Source organism: Diplotaxodon limnothrissa, linkage group LG20, assembly GCF_057381915.1.
Source record: "Diplotaxodon limnothrissa isolate DT_005_m linkage group LG20, D_limnothrissa_male_GT1.1, whole genome shotgun sequence".
Lineage (NCBI taxonomy): Eukaryota > Metazoa > Chordata > Actinopteri > Cichliformes > Cichlidae > Diplotaxodon > Diplotaxodon limnothrissa.
The window spans coordinates 27,561,184-27,580,372 of NC_140615.1; the positions used below are offsets into that span (position 1 = coordinate 27,561,184).

General features: G+C 43.5%; 1 protein-coding gene across 2 annotated transcripts in view; it reads right to left on the reverse strand.

Moving 5' to 3' along the window:
* Nucleotides 1-3,843: 3,843 nt before the first annotated feature.
* The window catches only part of zbtb46 (zinc finger and BTB domain containing 46), a 59,230-nt gene continuing 43,884 nt past the window's right edge, over nucleotides 3,844-19,189 (reverse strand). Inside the window, exons 4-9 of one of the 2 annotated variants that reach the window (XM_085344655.1) lie at nucleotides 15,760-16,041; nucleotides 10,756-11,093; nucleotides 9,259-9,301; nucleotides 9,015-9,140; nucleotides 5,382-5,557; nucleotides 3,844-4,305 (exon numbers count right to left, since the gene is read on the reverse strand). In XM_085344655.1, the coding sequence (XP_085200781.1) occupies nucleotides 3,865-4,305; nucleotides 5,382-5,557; nucleotides 9,015-9,140; nucleotides 9,259-9,301; nucleotides 10,756-11,093; nucleotides 15,760-16,041 (1,406 nt within the window). In that variant the 3' untranslated portion in view covers nucleotides 3,844-3,864. Of the gene's footprint in view, nucleotides 4,306-5,381; nucleotides 5,558-8,343; nucleotides 9,141-9,258; nucleotides 9,302-10,755; nucleotides 11,094-15,759; nucleotides 16,042-19,189 lie in introns of those variants that run through there. The other variant, XM_085344654.1, reaches the window with a different exon arrangement.

The following is a 19,189-nucleotide window of genomic DNA, read 5'->3' on the forward strand; positions in this document are numbered from 1 at the left end:
TCATGGTTGACTGTAAAAATGTTTTGTGATCAGTACTATCAACCAAAAAAATATCAGCACAAGAGCACTTAAAATCTGCCCAAAACAAAACAGGTGTAAAAACAGGACAGGTTTTTTTTTTGATTATTTAGCACATTTTGTTACAAACACAGGATTATGATAATATAAAGTCAGCATCATATTGAACAATATTCCCAATGAAAATAAACAAACCTCAAGCTTCAAGTGCGACCTTTTACAAATCAGAGACCCTCTGAAACTTGAGGGAGAAAATAAATAATATATAATAGTAATATAAATTTATATATATGAAGGTATACACACATCACTCTTAGTAGAAGAACAAAATCTAAAGTAAAAAGCGCCAATTTTGAAATATAGTATAATATAGATATACCCATATCTATGGCTTCATGATTTGCACGTGTGAATCAAGCTATACAGGCTAAATGAGGATTGCAATTTGTACATGTCTAAGAATACCCATATTCATCTGCAATAGAGCAAAAAATTCCAGTTTTGCATCGTGTGGAATGAGACAGTTGTGTGCAGATGCCGAAGATGCCGCTTTGGTATGACAAAATGAACATAGGCATGCAGTTAAGACCACAGAATCAGGGCACAAAAGGTCATCAACACACAGTGGGAAGGAGAATCTGGTCGCCCATCATGATTTGTCTCTTTGAAGTTTTCAAAATCCTCGAACGTTTCGGCCCTCTAATCTGATCGGTCGCATCTCGATAATCTCTATCCATTGAGTTACAAATATTCAGTCGTCTCTTGGAAACAAACACTCTTGCAAGCACACAGGTGAAATGTCATTGAGGCACATATTGAGGGGTTGATGGCAGACGTTTTCCTGAAGTACAACCCAGAATGAGGAAGAAGACGTACAGTACAGATCGTGAGAAGAGCGCGGGGGCCGGGGGAGTCACACATACATCCAGATGCCTCTCAGGGGCCAAAACAGCACCACAGGACAGAGATTTGCCACCGATTATGGGCTCCTTCCACACCCACCATTGACATTCATAAACATATTCTACCCCATTGTCTTTCTTCTTTTTTTTTCACCCCAGAAAAGTACAACTGTTTGATAAGTGGGTCAAACAAAAGCACAATAAATAATGCAAATAAAATAAAGATATCTGTCAGACATAAAGAAAGCATCACAAATCTCACTGTACTGAGAGTCTCTCAGCAGGGGCTGATGGGAAGTGCAGTCCATGGCACCTACAGAAGAGGCCAAATGTGTGCGACCAGCACTGGCAACAAAATGTTTCCCAGAGTTACTACTGCAGCACTCTTTCCCTTTATGTAAATGAACTGGGGTCAAGCCAGGAAAGCACTGACATATAGGAATACAGCATGTGGACTCAACGCTCTACTGTCCGATAGACGTGTTTCGTCTGCACATTGCATTTCTACTTGATTGCGTGTCATCAAAGGCGTGAGACACAGCAGTAGCCAGAAAAAAGAAAGGAAAAAGAATCAGCCTGGTTTTAGGATGCGGTCTTCAAAAGCTAGCTGGTCCTTTCACACAGCCCTTCATATTCACAATAATACCATAACGTGCACTTTTTTGTTTTTTGTTTTTCCAAACTGTGACGAATAATGACAGGTTCAAAAAAATAAAAACAACCCAACAACAAAACTGTTTACCACAACAATAAATCCAGAAGCACCTGCACACACAGACCGTGAAACAAAAGCACTTTATGTATACAAATTACTAGATTGTTTTTGGTTCGATATTAATCAATTAGTGTACATTAGTGATGCAAAAGCATGTGCTGAATACATGTTTCAATCAATATCTAACAGAGATGTTTGACAGTGAATGTGTTTTCCCCCCTGGTAAAAAAAAAAAAAAAGAAGAAATAAAAATAAAAGCAAATACGACAGAGAAAGCATAAACTGGCACAATAAAAGATTGATAAAAGCCCCATGGCTTGCTGTCCACAACAAGGCAAAGTATAAAAGCTTTTTTTTTCTTATACAAGATATAAAATATCCAAAAAAAAAGAACACACCATAAAGCTTAGCATCCAGCACTTAATAATAATTAATAATAGTAACATCAACGACAAGTAATCATAGTTCTGATATTCATAATAATAAGACATGTCATCTGACTCACTTGAATTGTCAACTTTGCCGAAAACAAACAAACCAAAAAACAAAACAAAACATGGAAATAATCTTAAGAACTGAATATAGAATATCTTTTGGCCACTGGACACTCATCCTTGCATACAAGCAGCCATCCTGTTCCACTCAACACGTACAGAGAGGGCGAGAGCAAGGGAAGGACTTCTGAAAATTAGGAATCCACAAATAAACAAACAGGTTTCTCAATAAATAGCTGTCAAACAAAACAAAGTCAAATTACACTCTCTGCAAAGAGCAAACTCTGAATTTCAAGCACAATTCTGCAATTCTTCTTGTTTTTTTAACCTTGCAAAGCCAGAGAAAGCATATCAGCAAAAGAATCGTGGAAAGAGTCTGCATATTCTGATTCCAGCAAGTGGAATTACATGACTCACTTAAAACGCGCACACGGCAAACGAACAAACCAAAAAAAAAATTTACACAAAGGCAGCTCCTCCTTAAGTGTGAGAGACTTAGCTCTCAGGTCCTATCGTCACAACCTCCAGTGTGAGAGAATCTGGACCAGAGAAAGCGAGAGAGAAGGAAAGAGTTATTAGTGTAGAGCATCCACTGTGTGCTTGAATTGATTTTAAAAACAGGAAGCAGAAACTGATGTCCACTCTGTGGGTGAAGACGGCTGAAACGCTAAAAAGCATCTTTCGGTCTCTCTGTCTCTCTCTGTCTCGCACAGCCTACAGCCCCTTTTAAATTTCCACCCACCCCCAAAAAAACAACCCCAAAACCAAAACAAAACTTTATGTACATTTCTCAAAACTCCAGTATTTCTTGGAATGGATCAATAGAAACCAGGCAGTAAACTTAAGTGAAGAAAAGATTAAGGACCCCACTGAAAGGCATAGGCTATATAAACAGCAATCTGCACAAAGATTCAGTGATTTCTATTTCGTGATAACAGTCAAGAGGACATAAAGTATATCCTTAAAGGTAGGTGCGGTCACCGAGTTGTTTAGGTAAGTAAAGATCAGATCAAAAATGTAAACCACGGGTTCAGGGTATTGATAGGAGTCAGTTGTCATTAAAGTGCAAGTCTGTGGCAGTAGGACTCAACAATGTGCCATTGGGCTGCCCGGTCCTCTGACACACGTAGCTTTGCAATAGATTTAGACCCCCCCTTCACTCATAGGGAGACACTTTTCCCAGAAGCATTATAGTCATAGTTATAAGACCAAGACAGCCTTCCTCCTGGCTATTTCCCTACACTGTCAGTGATCCTTGATTTCCATGATGATTGTGATGGCAAACATACATAGCAGTCTGGCGTTGGCCATGTCCTTGGCAGCGCCGCCATTGATTCCTGTTTTGACAGAGTAGAAAACTACTGGACTCTGGCCTGAACCCTCGAGAAAAATAACACAAAAACACTGCATCAGAATTAAAGGAGGTAAGCAGAAAAAGCCTTGCACTGAGCCATCTCTTCCTCTACTATGGCAGTCAAGGTTGAGAAGAGCGTGCGTGCGTGTGTGTGTGCGTGTGTGTGTGGTAAAAGTGTGTGCATGTCGGTATGTGTGCATTTGAGTGTTACTCGTAATGGTATTAGATCATTGTCGCGCATCACCCTACAGCATTTCCACTCAAAGGAAGGCCTGCCCCAAGTGGGACGAATGGGTAAAGAGAGCAGAGGATTCTGCCTGAGAGATCACAAAAGATCTTCAGAGATCGGTCGATGGGTCACTAACAGGAGCCGGACAGACTCTATGAGATCCAGGCAAAGTCCTTCTCGCTCCCATTCTGCTGTTCCCCCTCCTGTGCCGAGGAGTCACTCTCCTCTTTCTCATTGTCCAGCGTTCCGTGCGTCTCAGCGGTCATCCCTGAGTCCTTCCACTTCCCTCTGTCTTCCTCCCCTTCTCCCAGCATCTCTCCGTCCCCTTCGACCATCATCTCCTCCTCCCCTTCTCCATCTCCATCACACTCTGCTTGGTCATCGTGGAAACGGTCGCCAGGATACAGCTCCTCCTCCGGAGAGATATCGCCACCCACCTCACCATTGTGGTCCAGGAGTGCGGCCATGCCTCTGCCAGAGCAATCAGCGCAGACGCCGTGGCGGCGGGAGCCATGCTTGATTCCAACACTGGCTGCTGACATGAAGACTCGGCTGCAGACTTTACAGACGTACTTCTTGTCTTTGCTGTGGACCTGTGGGATGGAAACACAACATTTTTGCAAAATTTTTAAATTCCAAGTGGAAGAGCAAAAGCCTGCAACTTCACAGCTGAAACTGAATGTGAATCCATTCAAATTACAATTGCAGCAATATGCTAGTGACAGAATAAATAAAGAGGAAGAGGAATACAATTTATTTGCTGGCAACAGGTGACTGCCAGGGGGGTCATTGACCAGTCTGCAGACCTGTGTGCATGGGGCTTTAGCAATTTTCATTTGCCATCAACCTCCAGCAACCACTAATAACAAGTCAGGAAATACAAATATTTTCACTCACGATCGGTGATTATGAGATGGTTTTGGACCACTCTTTAGGTCTCTGTGACTGGGGCCTTGTTTACTTAAATTGTGAGCTAGGTTGTGACCATGATTGTAACATTTCCGGCAGACAAGCTAACATCATATGATGGATGGTCAAATGTCTGTAAACCCTCAAGAGAGATCTAGGGCCTCCTAATTTGACCTCTGTAAACACTTTCCCACAGAGTTTATACACTCACTGTGTCACTCGTTTTGGGTCACACTGAATAAAAAATTCTGCTTATTTTGTAAATCTTGCTCATACTGTGTTTCGAAATTGAGTATTTTCTGTGATCTGAAGACACACAATAAATTGCTAAGAACAAGAGAGTGGTTTTAAAGTCTGCGGTAAACCTCACATCACATCCAGTATTTTGCAACAAGATGGCGATGGTAGAAACGTTAATCCCAAGGCTTCAAAAGGGGCACTTCAGAACCCAGTGGTAGCTATGTCCATCTTTTATACTGTCTAAGATTGCTTTGAACTAAGTAGCTGGTGTCTGTGAATGCACTATAGCATCTAAATAAGCTGGCCTTTTGTCCAAATCACTTATGGCTCCCCCCCCCAAAAAAACCAAGATGGTAATAGCATTGATGTTAAATCAAAGCTTCTACACAGGAATTAACAAACGAGTCGGTAATGTATATATAATGTTTTGTCTGTCTCTTATATATAACATCTTTAAATCTTCACTTTGAGTAAGGTGTAATTTGCTACCTCCTACATGTAAATGAAGGCCTGCACTCACCAGTGTGTGCCTCTTCATGTGCTCCCTTCTGGTGAACTTCTTGCCACAGATTTCACAGGGGTAGGGCCTCTCACCAGTATGGGAGCGCATGTGCCTCTTTAGGATGCACTGGTGCATAGCAGAGAAACTGCAGTAGGGGCACTTGAACTTTTTGCGGATCACCGTGAAGTCATTCACTGAAAGGAGAGAGAAAGGGAGGGAGGATAGAGAGAAAAAAGGGGGAGAGAAAAAAAGAATTGAAGGTTGAGTGAAGCTTGTTTAAATAAACCAACATGTCACTTTTTAGTTACTGCATTTAATTAGCGGCATGGTCTAGAAATGTACCATCAATTCCCATGGTCACCCCAATCCCCGTCAAAGCTACGGTTGCCCTGGCAACAGCTCTTCCTCTATACTAAAGTAATAAAGGCAAAGAGATACTATAAACACATAACACAACAGCCAGTCTGCCTTAGTTGCACTAGAGGGTCTCTACTATGGACAGCGAAAAACACAGACAGAAAGACAAACACAGACAATGACAAGAAAATAAAATCACCCACACAAAGAAGGAATATTGAGTCACACAAGGGGAGGCAAAATACAACAAATATTAATACCATGTCTTAGTGTTGTGTCGGGGTCTGGTGAATCTTTTATTTAAAGTCTAGATTTAAGTGGTAGCTTAGGTAAAAGACATCGAAGTAAACTGTTTCTCTGTGTTTGTCTGTTTCTAGCCACTGACACAAAGCATATGACTCGGGGAGACTGGAATTGGATTTACGAATACAAAAACACAACAAACACTAATCACGTATAGTTGGGAGTCAAACATACGGTAGGGGTTACAAGCTTTTACAATATATTTACCTCCATCTGCAAATCGACTTCTGCTCTGATTAAATATTCAAGAAGCACATCACAAAAAAAGCATGCAAATACACATGAACTGCACAACAGTTTTGTTTTGTTTTTTTGGTTAAAGTGCAAAAGTAATGAGAGAAATATTGCAGTGTGTGTATGTGTGCACATGTGTACATAACACGGATAGCTTCATTGAAGAATAAAAACGGCAGCAACGTTTAAAAATTTCCATCATAGTTTAATTACAGCATAAAATCTACAAGTAGAATCTTGTTTGAAAAGTACAGCTTTTGTACAACACAGGGATGTCAATGAGAAAATCTAGAATATAGAACAAAATATCTTTCAGTATTTTCACATTTTGCAACAGCACTCAAAAACAGCCTTTCAGTATTTTTCATTTCTACTCAGTGACTGGCTCTGACTATTTCCTGACTTCTGCGAGCCTGCTGCTCTGTCCCGGCTGCTGGCTAGGACAGGGCGTGCTACCTGAAAATGTGGGATTCTGTGGTAGAAAGGATTTGGCATTTAGGAATTCCCCATGTATATACACAGGATATGCACACAACAGGAAGCGGACAGATTCCCAATTGACACCAGTTCTGCTATTCTAAGCACAAAGAAGTTGCAGCTCAGTGTGCTCAAGTGATAATTAGAAGTAAACACAGGTGAATAGCTTCTCTTTGGGCATAGTAATCACAGTATGCGTATACACAATAAACCTATTTACTGTAATTGGGTTTTATCAAGACAGTATCTTGTTGCATGTTAAAGGCCTGCTGTAAACGAAAGAGTGAAAATTTTGGCAGAAATTGGTGTGAATTTACATTAGCAATGGGTTTCAAGCCAGTGTTCAAGCTGATTCCAATAATCCTGCTTCTGCCCATCGACATCCTCCACCACCTCTCTTATTATTCTCCTGCATTTGCCTACTTGTCTCTCTTGATCTCTCATTTTCTACCCCGTGCTCACAACCACACCATTATCTATCTGCAGCCGTGACATCACTAAGATCATCCAGAATCTGCCCTTCATTGCCCACTTCCTCTTCAGATGAGGGGTCAGAGGTTAAGAGGGGCCGGAGCCGTGAAGGACCAATTACTGTCCAGCTCCAACCACACTCAGCCGTTGCAAGAATTACAGATCTGGGAGAGAAGAGATGGACAGAGAAAGAGAAAATGACACCACCCAACCCCCCCTTCCTAGCTGCTACTGATCTATTGTTTTAGCTGGCTTTGTCTCGTTCAGCACATCCCCTCATCTGTACCGATATGACAGTCTTTGACTGAAAGCTGTCATGTCGCACTGAGTTCAAGATACTGTGCTCAATAGCGGTGGATTTTGGGGTCAAATTCTCAAATCGAATGTTTTTGTTCTGTGTTTCAGTTCTTTTATGACAGTTCCTTCTATCAGCTGAGGCGTACTGCCCCTGGCATCAGTCATATTCTCGCCTGGGTTTTTATTCTGTCCTTATGATGCAATGCTACAAAATTCCTGCAGGTGGTGTGGTTGTGTGGGCTGTGACTCAGAGTAATGCCTGGCAGATATCTTTGAATGTCTTTGTGCCCCTAATGCAGGGGTGGACAGAAAGATAAAGATCTCTCTGCCTAAAAAGGAGAGAAGAGTTTAGTCAGACTGGTGGCTGGCGACAGAGAGTGAGACAAGTGGTTAAGGTCGGGGAGGTGGAAACCCCCATCCCCCCCCAAATCTCTCAACCCGGCACTGCAGTGGAAAGTAATTCACCTGTTCATGGGTACACTCAGTGCTCACTAAAACTATTCGCTCAGTCTAAAAAGACCACATATATTTTCAGTCAAAGGTTTGTTTTAAACGTATCTCTCTTTTTTTTTGCATAGCAGTTGTGCAGTTTTGACACATTAGTCGTCAGTTTGAGTCACCATTAAAAAAAAATAGTGACATAAAACTTTGCAAGCAATAGAAAAAGTCCCTAGATATTTATATCCATAATCAACAGACATATGATTTTAAAAGGAACTCTTACTTTGTTACTGCGATGACACCACAGAGTATTTTTTGGCATGAACGTAAAACACATTTGAGGATACACGACTAACTGATGGGTAGGAAATTGTGTAGCGTGCTGCCTGTAATTCCACTCTCAGTTTTCCACATTGATACTGTGATTGTGATTGTCAACCTTCATCTGTTGCGTTACTCGCCACAGTGGGTCTATAGTCCCACCATGAGACATTTCCATTCCAATGTTGCCTCCCAGTATAGCTCCTGGCACTGACCCCACCTGGCAGCACACCTTTACATGTGTGGCCAGGTTTTTCTGGGTGCTAAAAGCCTTGGCACAGGCAGGGCAGATGTGCCCTCTCTCTTTGGAGTGAACGGATGACAGGTGCCTGTGTAGGTCTGTGCGGTCTCTAAAGTGTTTCAGACAGTACACACACTGCATCAACTTCTTCTTGAAGTGGATGGTCTTCTCGTGTCGGTCCGCATTAGATTTGAGAGTGAAGCTGGCGGGGCACTGCGAGCACAGGTACCGCGCCGGTGCAGGCTCAGCTACCGCAGGCCGGTATAAAGACTGAAAGGGAAAAGGATGATTTTGCGGATGTTGATGGGGCTGGGTTGGTTGGTGGTGCGGACCTTGGATGCTTGGCCAGTCAAGGGACAAGGCCATCAGAGATAGGGTGTGGCGGTACTCGTGCTCCCTGAGATGCTCCAGGCTGCGGAACAGCCGTTTGCACAGGGAGCAGGCGAACCCCTGTGAGGGCCAGGCACCGTGCTCTGGCACAACCCTTTCCCCTAATCCAGCCTCTTCACCCAGCCCAAGCAGCCCTTTAGTCCCTCTGCCAACCACGGGCACTGACGCAGGCACAGTCAAGCCACCCGCACAACTCCCCTCGCCCATCTGATCCCTCTCGACAGGAGACTGGTCACCTTCCAAGGCTGAAATAGTGAGAAGGATGGTGAGAGTGAAAGTCAGAGAAATAATGAGGTACAATAAGCACAAGCTTAAGTTATCACGACTATTAAATTGTGACAACTTTTATAGCATACTCCATACCTGTGTTGTATTCTTTCGTGTCTTCTTTGTCTTTCGTGCCCTCCTGTAAGCGCAAAACATATCGTTATGTCACACAGGCATATTTATACAGCCTGTATGGAATGTTGTCTGGACATGCAAGAGGAAGGAAGATGGTACAAGCTGTGAAGGCAAGCTTATTTAAAAAATAATTGTAAGAAATGGAGAAACAAAGACATGGAAGCAGAAAATTAAAAAGTAAAGCAAAACAAGGTCATGATTATTCAACGACTTTGAAACTGGAAAGCAAACAGAGAAAAAAATAGTAAATCATTTCTGGATGCTACAGCTGTCTCATGGGCACAGAATGAACAGTTATGCTGAGCTACAGTGTTAATAAATGAATTACAGGAGAGATACTCATAAACTCAAAACTCTCTTGGGTGTAAGCAAGGTGCACCTAAACACCCGTCCCCACACTTTCTTTCCTTCGGCAACTAAACTAAACTCCACTCTTCTTCTTCTACTCCATGCTCCTGCCATTCCTTCACCCCCGCCCATTTGCTCAGCCCCTACACTCCTCCTCCTCCTCCTCCTCCTCCTTCCTCCTCTCTAAGAACAGAACACCATGCACTGGGCAAACAGATGGCTTGTCCGTAGAGATAGGGAGGCTTGTTGGGAGGCAGGTCCACTGAAATCAAATGCTGCTCCTAAATGCTCACCCGCACACACAGCGCACACACATAGACTGGCACAAAACTCACTGCTACACATGCTCATATTGCCATGCTCTCTCTTACACACACACACACACACACACCCACTCTCTCACTCACACACTGAGAAGAACAAACAATCTCCTGGGCTGCGAGAGCAAACCTCTCATTGTCTACTTGTATTGATTCTACTCACTCTCATCACACTACCTTGCCTGTTATCTGCCATCTCTAAGCACACGCTGCCATTGTGACTAGACGTGTCATCACTAATGTAACTACTACGGACTACATTACCACTAATGTTGAGCAAAGACATTTCTGGCTTGAAGGTGAATTCAAGTCTAACTATATTAAAAGATTATTTGAGAAGGGAGACATGAGCGAAGAACTGGCAATCTGAAAGGAAGAGAAAAGCAAACAAAGCATACAGAAAAGAAAGAGCAAACAAAGGAAAAAAATAGCATTTCTTCTCCAGCGAAGCAGGAAATATGCCAAATTCCACAAAGAGAATGAGATACAGAAAGGAATTGAGCAATGATGTGCTAACATTTTAAAAAGAACTCTCTCTGAAATAAGGGTAATATCCCCATTAATCCCCAATTCCTTCTTGCAAAAACTCCTAGCTTGCTCCCACCACATCACTTGCCACTTCCTACCCTCCATCACCTCTCAAACCCCTTCGGTGTGTGCGTGTATAGAAACAGGGTGATGCTGCCCCCTGGATACTTATCTCCACTGTTAGAACTTTTATCTGAGTGGAGTAGCAGTGCCCAGAGAGCAGCCTGTGCCCTGGAGCTGAGCCAGGCTCTGGTACACTTACCTCAGGCAAGGTGGAGGGCTCTGGGCCCTCAGGGGCCTCTTCAACTTCCATGTCCAATCTCTCTGAGTGCAGCAGGGGTGCCCCAGCCCTCAGACCGGGGGCCTCCAGGGGCCGAAGCTCAGAGGGGTGCAGTGGTGTGGGTGGAGTGGGTGGGCAGTATGCTGATGTTGATGTTGTTGATGATGATGATGATGGCGGTAGTGGTGATGATGATGGTGGAAGATGAGGAGGAAGAAGAGGAAGAGGAGGAGGAGAGGAGCCAGCCCCCTGTTTGTTATGAATAGTGGCCCCCGTGGCCCCTGGCCGAAGCGTGCTGCAGTAGTTGTTGGAGTAGAGCCCTGAGGAGCACAGGAAACGAGTCTCACCCACCCACTCACGTACAACTGCAACTCTGCAAGCAGCTGGCCACCAGAACACAACGGGAGAGAGTGGGCAGGGGGGCACACAGAGGCTGCCAGTGCTACACTATCAAACACTATGCAGAGGGGGAGGAAGAAAAACTCTGAAGTTTCACTTTCCACCAGCCAAGGGGAAAGGGTTAGGGCTTCTCTTCTCTCTTTCTCTCTCTTTTTTTTTCTTTCGCTCCTCTGCTCTCCTTCTCCTTCCACCCACATGCGTGCGCAGAGGATGGCAGCGGGTGTGTGTTTTGTGAGTGTGTATGTGCCATGTTGTGTGAGTAAAATGCATATAAGGAGAGGGCTTGAGGATCCTCTGTAGCGTGGAAGGAGATTGTTTTGGAGAGGAGCCATCTTGCAGCTCAAGTGAAGATTTTTTTTTTTGTGCACGCAGGGTAAAGGACGACTACATCGACCATGTAAGATGTTTACCAGCAACAAGTTAAGACACGCTGGATAAAATTTCAATTTTTTTCACAGAACCTTTAGCTTTCCACAACTATTCACACAGAGCCTTTTTTCTGCTACATTAATATCACCATTAGCTGGTACTGAGAGCGCATTTCTTTTTTTCTCTCTTTCTTCGCTTTGATTAATAGTGTGTATTAATCAAAGCATAATGTATCGCAAGATTCTCTAGACAGTGCGTGTACGCATGCAAGCGTGTGCAAATGTGGGCAGCATTTTGGGGAATGTCTCCAGAGTTATGCAGTGGGTTAGCCATTCATTACCCTCCTCTGCACAACGGACAGAATCACACAACCATGAGGCTCGGCCGTGGATGGATTCCTGGAATGTTAAACTACCGCACCCGACACTCCCCACTCCCACTCACTGAGAACACACACAAATGCTTAACTCCCCATCTCTTCTTCCCCACCCCATCAGTGACAGGGGAAACAGCATTAACAGCGAAGAGGAAGTAGAGACCGAGAGTAAACGGATGAGATACAGGTGAAAGGGAGTAGCTCATTAACAAATGGTGTTCTGGCAGTAGACGGTTCTCAGGAAAGGGCTTTCATGGAATAGTTAATCAGTTTTGGTTCAAGCCTCTTGCAGAAATGCAACATGTAACTGAATATATTACAGTGTCGTATCACTGAGTTTAATATTTCAGTTGTGTCTGGCAAGCTTTAAAGTATGCAAATAGCAGTCAGCTGACTGCCTGCACAGCGGCAAGAAAAAAGAAAGACAAGAAAAAAGTAAAATAATTGCATTACTTAAACATGGCTCAATAGGAACTAACATACAATCGTCATCCCTTTCTTTCACCTGCCATCCCAATGGAGTCTGTACTTATTACATCTGTTTAGGCTTTAGGGAAGCAATTACTGGACGGTGACTGACCAAGGTTACTAATTAACTAAAAAGCTCTGTAAGTTTGTTAGGCGAAAATAGCAAGATTGGATTGGATTTTACCTCTCTGTAACCTCACGGAAAAATGCTTAATGACACATGGCTAGTCATAACCTTTGGACAGTGTTGTTTACTTTTTATTATTTGAAAAACTATATGAACAAAAGACCGTGCAGGTTCGGGTTCATGGCAGCTTTGTGCACATCCGCGTATTAGATCCCTCCACTTGCAGGTAAGAACTGTTGAATCCAAAAAAGTTGATATATAAAGTAGACTCAATTTGAAAATCCAAGTCTGGATTAGATTCATTTCCATCTGCTTTTTGAATTAACCCTCACTGTTCTTCCTTTACAGTACCAAAAAAAAGAGAGAGAGAGCCAGAAGACAAGCTATATAGGATCCATTTGTTAAATTTGGAACAAAATTTGTGTCACAATCATAAATAAATTTTGAAAATCTCTTGGCAGTAGCTGTGGAATGAATGGTAGCTAGTGCACAGAGGTGAGTCAATTTTTAAAAGTAGATGTGAATTGATGAGAGCTGGCAATGGAGGGAAAAGTTCAATAATGTCAGTATAATCTCTATAGTTAATTGGATGTTCCTAACATCCTGTACATGGTGGCAGTGTGGGCAGGTGTGCAGGGATGGTTTTGCAAAATCCATTGTCTGGAATTGATTCTCTGACGCACAGAGGGGTAGTGGGGCCAAATCCCATTGATCTTAATTGGATTTTGGAGGTTGATTGACATACACACTGATTCCACTGTATTTTGGCATGTGGTCCGTGACCCATGCAAAGGATAGCAAAAAGAGAAGCTGTGCATTTTAATTCCATGTCCTGTCAACAAGATGGGGGTCGAATCAGTTTGACTTGCTACATACAGAGAGAGATATTTCCAGTATGATCTTATTTTTGGATGCGTGGATGTTTAGCAGAAACCCGGTTTATTAAATCGTCAGTTATGTCGGGGGAAAAAAAAGAATGAGAGAAAGAGGAACAAGATGAAAGGGTGTGGGAGGTGGTAGCTCTATGTCAAGGCCTTTTGCTTATATGCAAGCCTCTCTGGAATTGGGACAGGTGACCTTGCTCTGCCTCCTCCGCGCCTAGATCAATACTTTCCCACTATTTTAGACCAACATGCTTTGATGCTCCACAGCTGAAGTAAAAGAGGGGGGGAAGAGACAAGAGTGAGACAAATATGGAGGAACTGCAAGAGCTGGCCAAAAGGGGAGGGAGTGAGGGAGAGTGTGAGGGATGAGTGTTAAGGAGGGGTGAAGGAGAAATAGATGGAGGAAAGGAGGGACGGATAGCGTGAGGGGGAGTACAGGAGGGAAAAAGGACAGGAAGGATGTTAAGATGGGTTGAAGGAGAAGCGGGAGGAGAACAAGAGGAGGGGAGGGGAAAGGGCTGAATGGAAGGAGGGAGGCAGGGAGCAGTGATCTGTCAAACCAGGCAGACTTATCCTCCGCCCAGTAATCTGAGGTACAGTGTTTGTTTATTTTCTGTCCTCATTTAGACACAGGGACAGACCTGGGGAGGGAGGGGAGGATGTTGGCCATCTCGACAGGCCCATTTCCCCAACCCCTATTGTGTAGGGAATAGAAAATAGGGTTTGGCTAACCAAAACCCTCCCTGAGGTTTCTTTGGTGACAACTAAAATACAGATATAGTGCTCATTCAATGTGTTTTTTTTTCCATGCACAGAGCAAATGATTAACATTCTCTGAATTCTCCAAATCCCCTATTCATATAGTCAAGGCTGAGTGTATCTGTAAAGTCTGAGTGTGTATCAGAAAGCCTCTTCTTCTCTTTTCTGAGGCTTGTGAGGCTGTCTATCTGTGCTGTGACAGCATCCGATTCTCCTCTTTAAGCCAACAGAAACATCTCAATCCCACACACTTAACACTGACACAAAAGGAACGATGTGATGTGGCGTGCATGTGCGAGCGCGTGCAACTGCGAATGTGTGTTTTGGTCTATTAAGTCTTGGCCCTGTCTTTTATTTTGTAGGTGAGTGGGGCTCAACTGAAAAGACATGACTAGGCTCAGAGTTGTACCCTTCCTTTGCTTTTCTTCCGCTCACAAAAACAGGCAGAACTCGGGACAAAAGATCCAATTACTAGACTGTAAAAGCTAAAGAAACAAACACACGAGTTGAATACACACATGCGCGCGCACACAAATGTGCCCACGCGGACGTGGACTCAAGCAAATGCATGCTCACACTGGGACACACACACACACACACACACACACACACACACACACACACACACACACACACACACACACAGTTTAACACCCTCATTGAAGGCAGAAAAAACTGACAGAACAAAGAAAAAAAAATCTCTTGTTAACACAGACAAATTAAGCACCAATGCGGCCGCTTATTGATCTATTATTGATATGATTAGGAAATGATTTATTACAGTGTAACAGGAAAAATTCTGTGATTTAAGAGCTTATTTTACTAATTTTAGCTGAGCATATCAGATTTTAAAGAGAAGAATAATTATTGGTTGCTCGGTCGTGCACAGATATATAACAAGAAGCAAAGATTTGTAGCGAACAAATAGGTGAAGATCACCTTTTTATTGCTTGCTGTAATTGTGTTCTTTGTTTATGACATTTGGTGAGTTTGGATGTATTTGTTCATTTTGAAAGACCTTCTAACAGCTTGCAGAGATTTATATATTGTAGTTGGAGCAATTCGGTAAGTAAATATCTGAACAGTTGCTGCTGCACTGTTGTGTTATTTTGCTGTGGTGAAATACAGCCGTAGACCCACTGATACCCACAAAGAAACTGTCACATAAAACCAAACAAATTTTCTCGAGACAGCACGAGCGATCCCAGCAAAATGTTCTCTCACTGAGTCACTGCTGACTAGTCATCACTGGCATTACCACACAAACTGGTTACACACTCAAGTGGCACCACACACGCACACACGCACACACACACACACGCGTGCACCAATATGCACACACAATTGCACACACAGGGATTCAGAGTTATCCAGATAACAGTGGCTGATGAGGGAAAGTACTACAACAGAGGAGGCGCATGCCAGAAGCAGTCACGCCTATATGTTTTATGTATCGCAGGTGACTACGTAAGCAGGTAGTCAAAGATAAAGTAGTAGAAAATTTGTGTATGTCTAAGTTATATTGAGGTGTGTGTGTGTGTGTGTGTGTGTGTGTATGTGTATAACAATCAGGGTGAGTGCAGTGTTAGTAAATAGTGACTTACAAGACAGGGAGTGTCCTCCTTTGGGCAGGTACTCATACAACAAGGGGTTATCATCTCCCATCATCTCAGCCCGCAGTGACAGCAGGCTGTTCTTACTCATCAGCGCTGCCTTCAGATTGGCTACAGATGAGATTGTTCCACCCCCGGCTCCTCCCCCGGCCTCCTCCAATTCGTTGGTGCCCAGGAAGCTGGGCTCTGTGGCAAGAGGCTCTTCCTGTTTGAGGAAGAAGTCGAGGCGTTCGCCACGGCTGTCTGAGCTGTTGGGTTCAGTCACGTCTGCCCCTGAATAGAGATGAAGTAACAGAAGACGGGTGAGGTTCTTGTGTCCTTATACAACTAAAAATGAGTGACATTAAAATGCTATTCAAGCTCAAGCTGGTGTTTTAAATCACTGAAGCACTGTTTTAATATATTTGAGGGATTATATGTTTCTCTATAGGATGAAAATTCCATCACTTTTGACACTGTGAAGCATCTCCAAAGGGGATAAACAGCGATGGCCAAACTACAAAAAACAAGAAAAAAAGTTGACACTTTTAGGTTTCACCTGACAGTGATAACAGCCTGAGTGAAAGCACAAAAAAACACCATATTAAACCAATCCTTTCAACCCTCTCAGCCAAGTCATCGTTTACACCCAGTGTTTTTGGTAGCGACTACCAACACGTCACCACTCTGATTCATCCCTCGCTCTCCTCGACTCCCTAACATACCTCATCATCGCCAGTCAACAAAAATACAGAGAGATCATAAAGAGACAGTGTGAGACCGAATGGCAGACACAGACGTGATCCATGTGTGCGCGCGTGTTTATGCGCTATGCCTGTGAGCGTGTGTGCTTGAGTGTGTGTGTGTGTGTGTGTGTGCGCGTGTGTGCATTTAGCCATCAGACTCGTTGAAAGCAGAGAGAAGCTGTCAGCAGTAGACATGTCGCTGGAGGTTCCACTGTAGATCTACAAGACTGTCAGACCACACTGCTGACGACAGCTCTGCTCAGCACACACACACACGCAAACAAAAACACACACAAATACAGACACAAACACACTTTTATTACCTCCTAATTGACATTTAGCTGATGACAGGTTGCTTTCTCCAACAAAGAAGTAGACAAAAATACACACCAGGCACATCACTGGCTTAGAGTCTTTGAAAGAATGGCTTGTCTACATCTAAAACAAACACAGAGACTTCTGAGAGCTAATGCAGACTTGAGTCTTGCCTTAAGGAGAGGGGTGTGTGTACATAATTATGTGTGACTGTTCTGGACAGAAACCTTCTGACATCCTAATATATAAGTTTACCGTTGCACAGCGCCCATGCAGCGACAGCTGAAATCACACTCAGAGCTAATGGGGAATAAACAGAGTGAGGACAGTAACTAGGGTGATGCGGGGGCACTGAGAACAGAAACGGGTGGGGAAGCAAAAGAGGAAAGAAAACATGAAAAAATTTAATGGAAGCAAGAAAACAAAATAGCCCTATTGTTCATTTTAACTACAGTTGGGCAGTGTTAAGTGTTTCCTGTGCAGCCTGGTGGCCGTCTGCTGCAGGGGAGTCAAGGTGACAAAGACAGTAGTTTGGCTCCACGTCTGGAATACCGATGGGTATACAGCTTTTTCTCAGCTTACTAGGTCAATGCTGACCACCCTCTCTCTCTCCCTCTCTCACACACAGACACAGGGAAACTGTCAGTCATTTTTCATGCTCAGGATAGATAAATGATCCCAGATCAGATGGATGGATACACGTTCTGTATGCATGGCTGCACATATAGATCTGAAAGGTGTAGAGAGATATGAGTGAGATATTGAGGATGGGCCGCCTCAGATGAGAGTGATATACATACGAAGTAATCAGTAGTCATCAAACGGCTAGCTAACGTATCACAAGATATTAAAAAAAATAAGGGTAGGGGGAGTAAAGAGGGAAAAAAAGAGGAGGCATGGGCAGCGTAGAAAGAGATAAAGGAATAAAAAAGGCAAGGGAGTGTAAAAGCGGGGGTGTTGAGCTGTGGAGGAAGCACAGATGATACACACAAGACACACATGCGTGCATCCACGCACACCCCCGTCCCACCCGCACACACACACACAAAGTTAATTAAGGAGGGGGTGTAGGGGTTGGCGCACAGGGCATGAGGTGCAGGAATTCATTAGAGCTCTGCCCCCTCCTTCAGTGGGCAGCCCAGCAGCCACAGGAGTCAATCAATAACATAGATCTGCTGTTGGCCAACAACAGCACACACACACACACACACACTTGCACAAATACACACATATATGGAGAAAGAAGAGGAGAGAGGGAAAAGAGGGTCATCTCTGACCCCTATCTCCTTCCACTCATCTGTTCATTGGGTGAGTGAATGACCCCAGAACGGTTTCCCAGCATCCCCTTAGACACGTGCATCTACAGATGGAACATATCCGCACTCCTCACAGTCATACAGTAACAATCCTTCAGTCACACATTGTAGATTGAATGGAAGGGTTATGGAAGAGTGATTGCTTCATGGTCTCCTTGCAGATGCCGGTCTAACTTCTGTCTTGCACAGAAAAATGTGTGAAATGAATTTTTGTATTTGATGCATTAGTGAGCCACTTTCCCTTGCCTGCAACATGCAGTGCCATATCCTGTTTTTCTGAGGATATACCCACATATCCGGGACTAAGCGGGAGATATTAGAAATTAGTATTCAGCTGATCGCAAACAGGCTTCCTCGCTAAATAATCGCAATATACGGTATAATCCGCCTTTACTTATGTAAGCTTTATCGGGCCTGCGTAGATGCTGTCTTACTTAAACCTCATCCTGTTCTTACAGATAAAATCATTTACCACACCAGAACCAGTCGCACCTAATCCCATGCGCGCAGCTTATGGATTTCATCATACATGTGCCGGGTTTGGTTGAGGATTTGTAGATACACATATTGTGGTATCTTTCAAAGGCAATAGGTTTATCCCGAGTTTTAGAGACACTGTGGTTACATCATTCCTTTGTGCACATATGCTGAGTGTTAACGTACCGGTTGTCATGAGGCAACCTATGAATTTCAATGGCGTGGAATATGGCTTTGAACTGCGTGGTCAGATACAAAAAAAAACAATAGCATTTTCCCCGTCTTTTTTTCCCCCTCCTCTTTTCTTCTGCCTTTACAGTGCAGTGGTCTCTGTACAGTGAAGGGAATTTTCATTTTCCCCTTCATAAAAGAGTCCGAATAATTTAGATTTCTGCTCTCTGAAGAGATCTTCCGTTTAATTTGGTTGCCATGGTAGCCGGGCACCCTTGGCTTCAACATTTATGCTAAATAAAACCCCCTTTTAAAAAGAGAGACAAATATATGGAAATGGTGGGTTCTCTTTGTTCATGTGTGTGTTTTGGGTGCGTGTGCGCGCGCATGAGCGATGCTGCAAGCTATGCAGGGGCT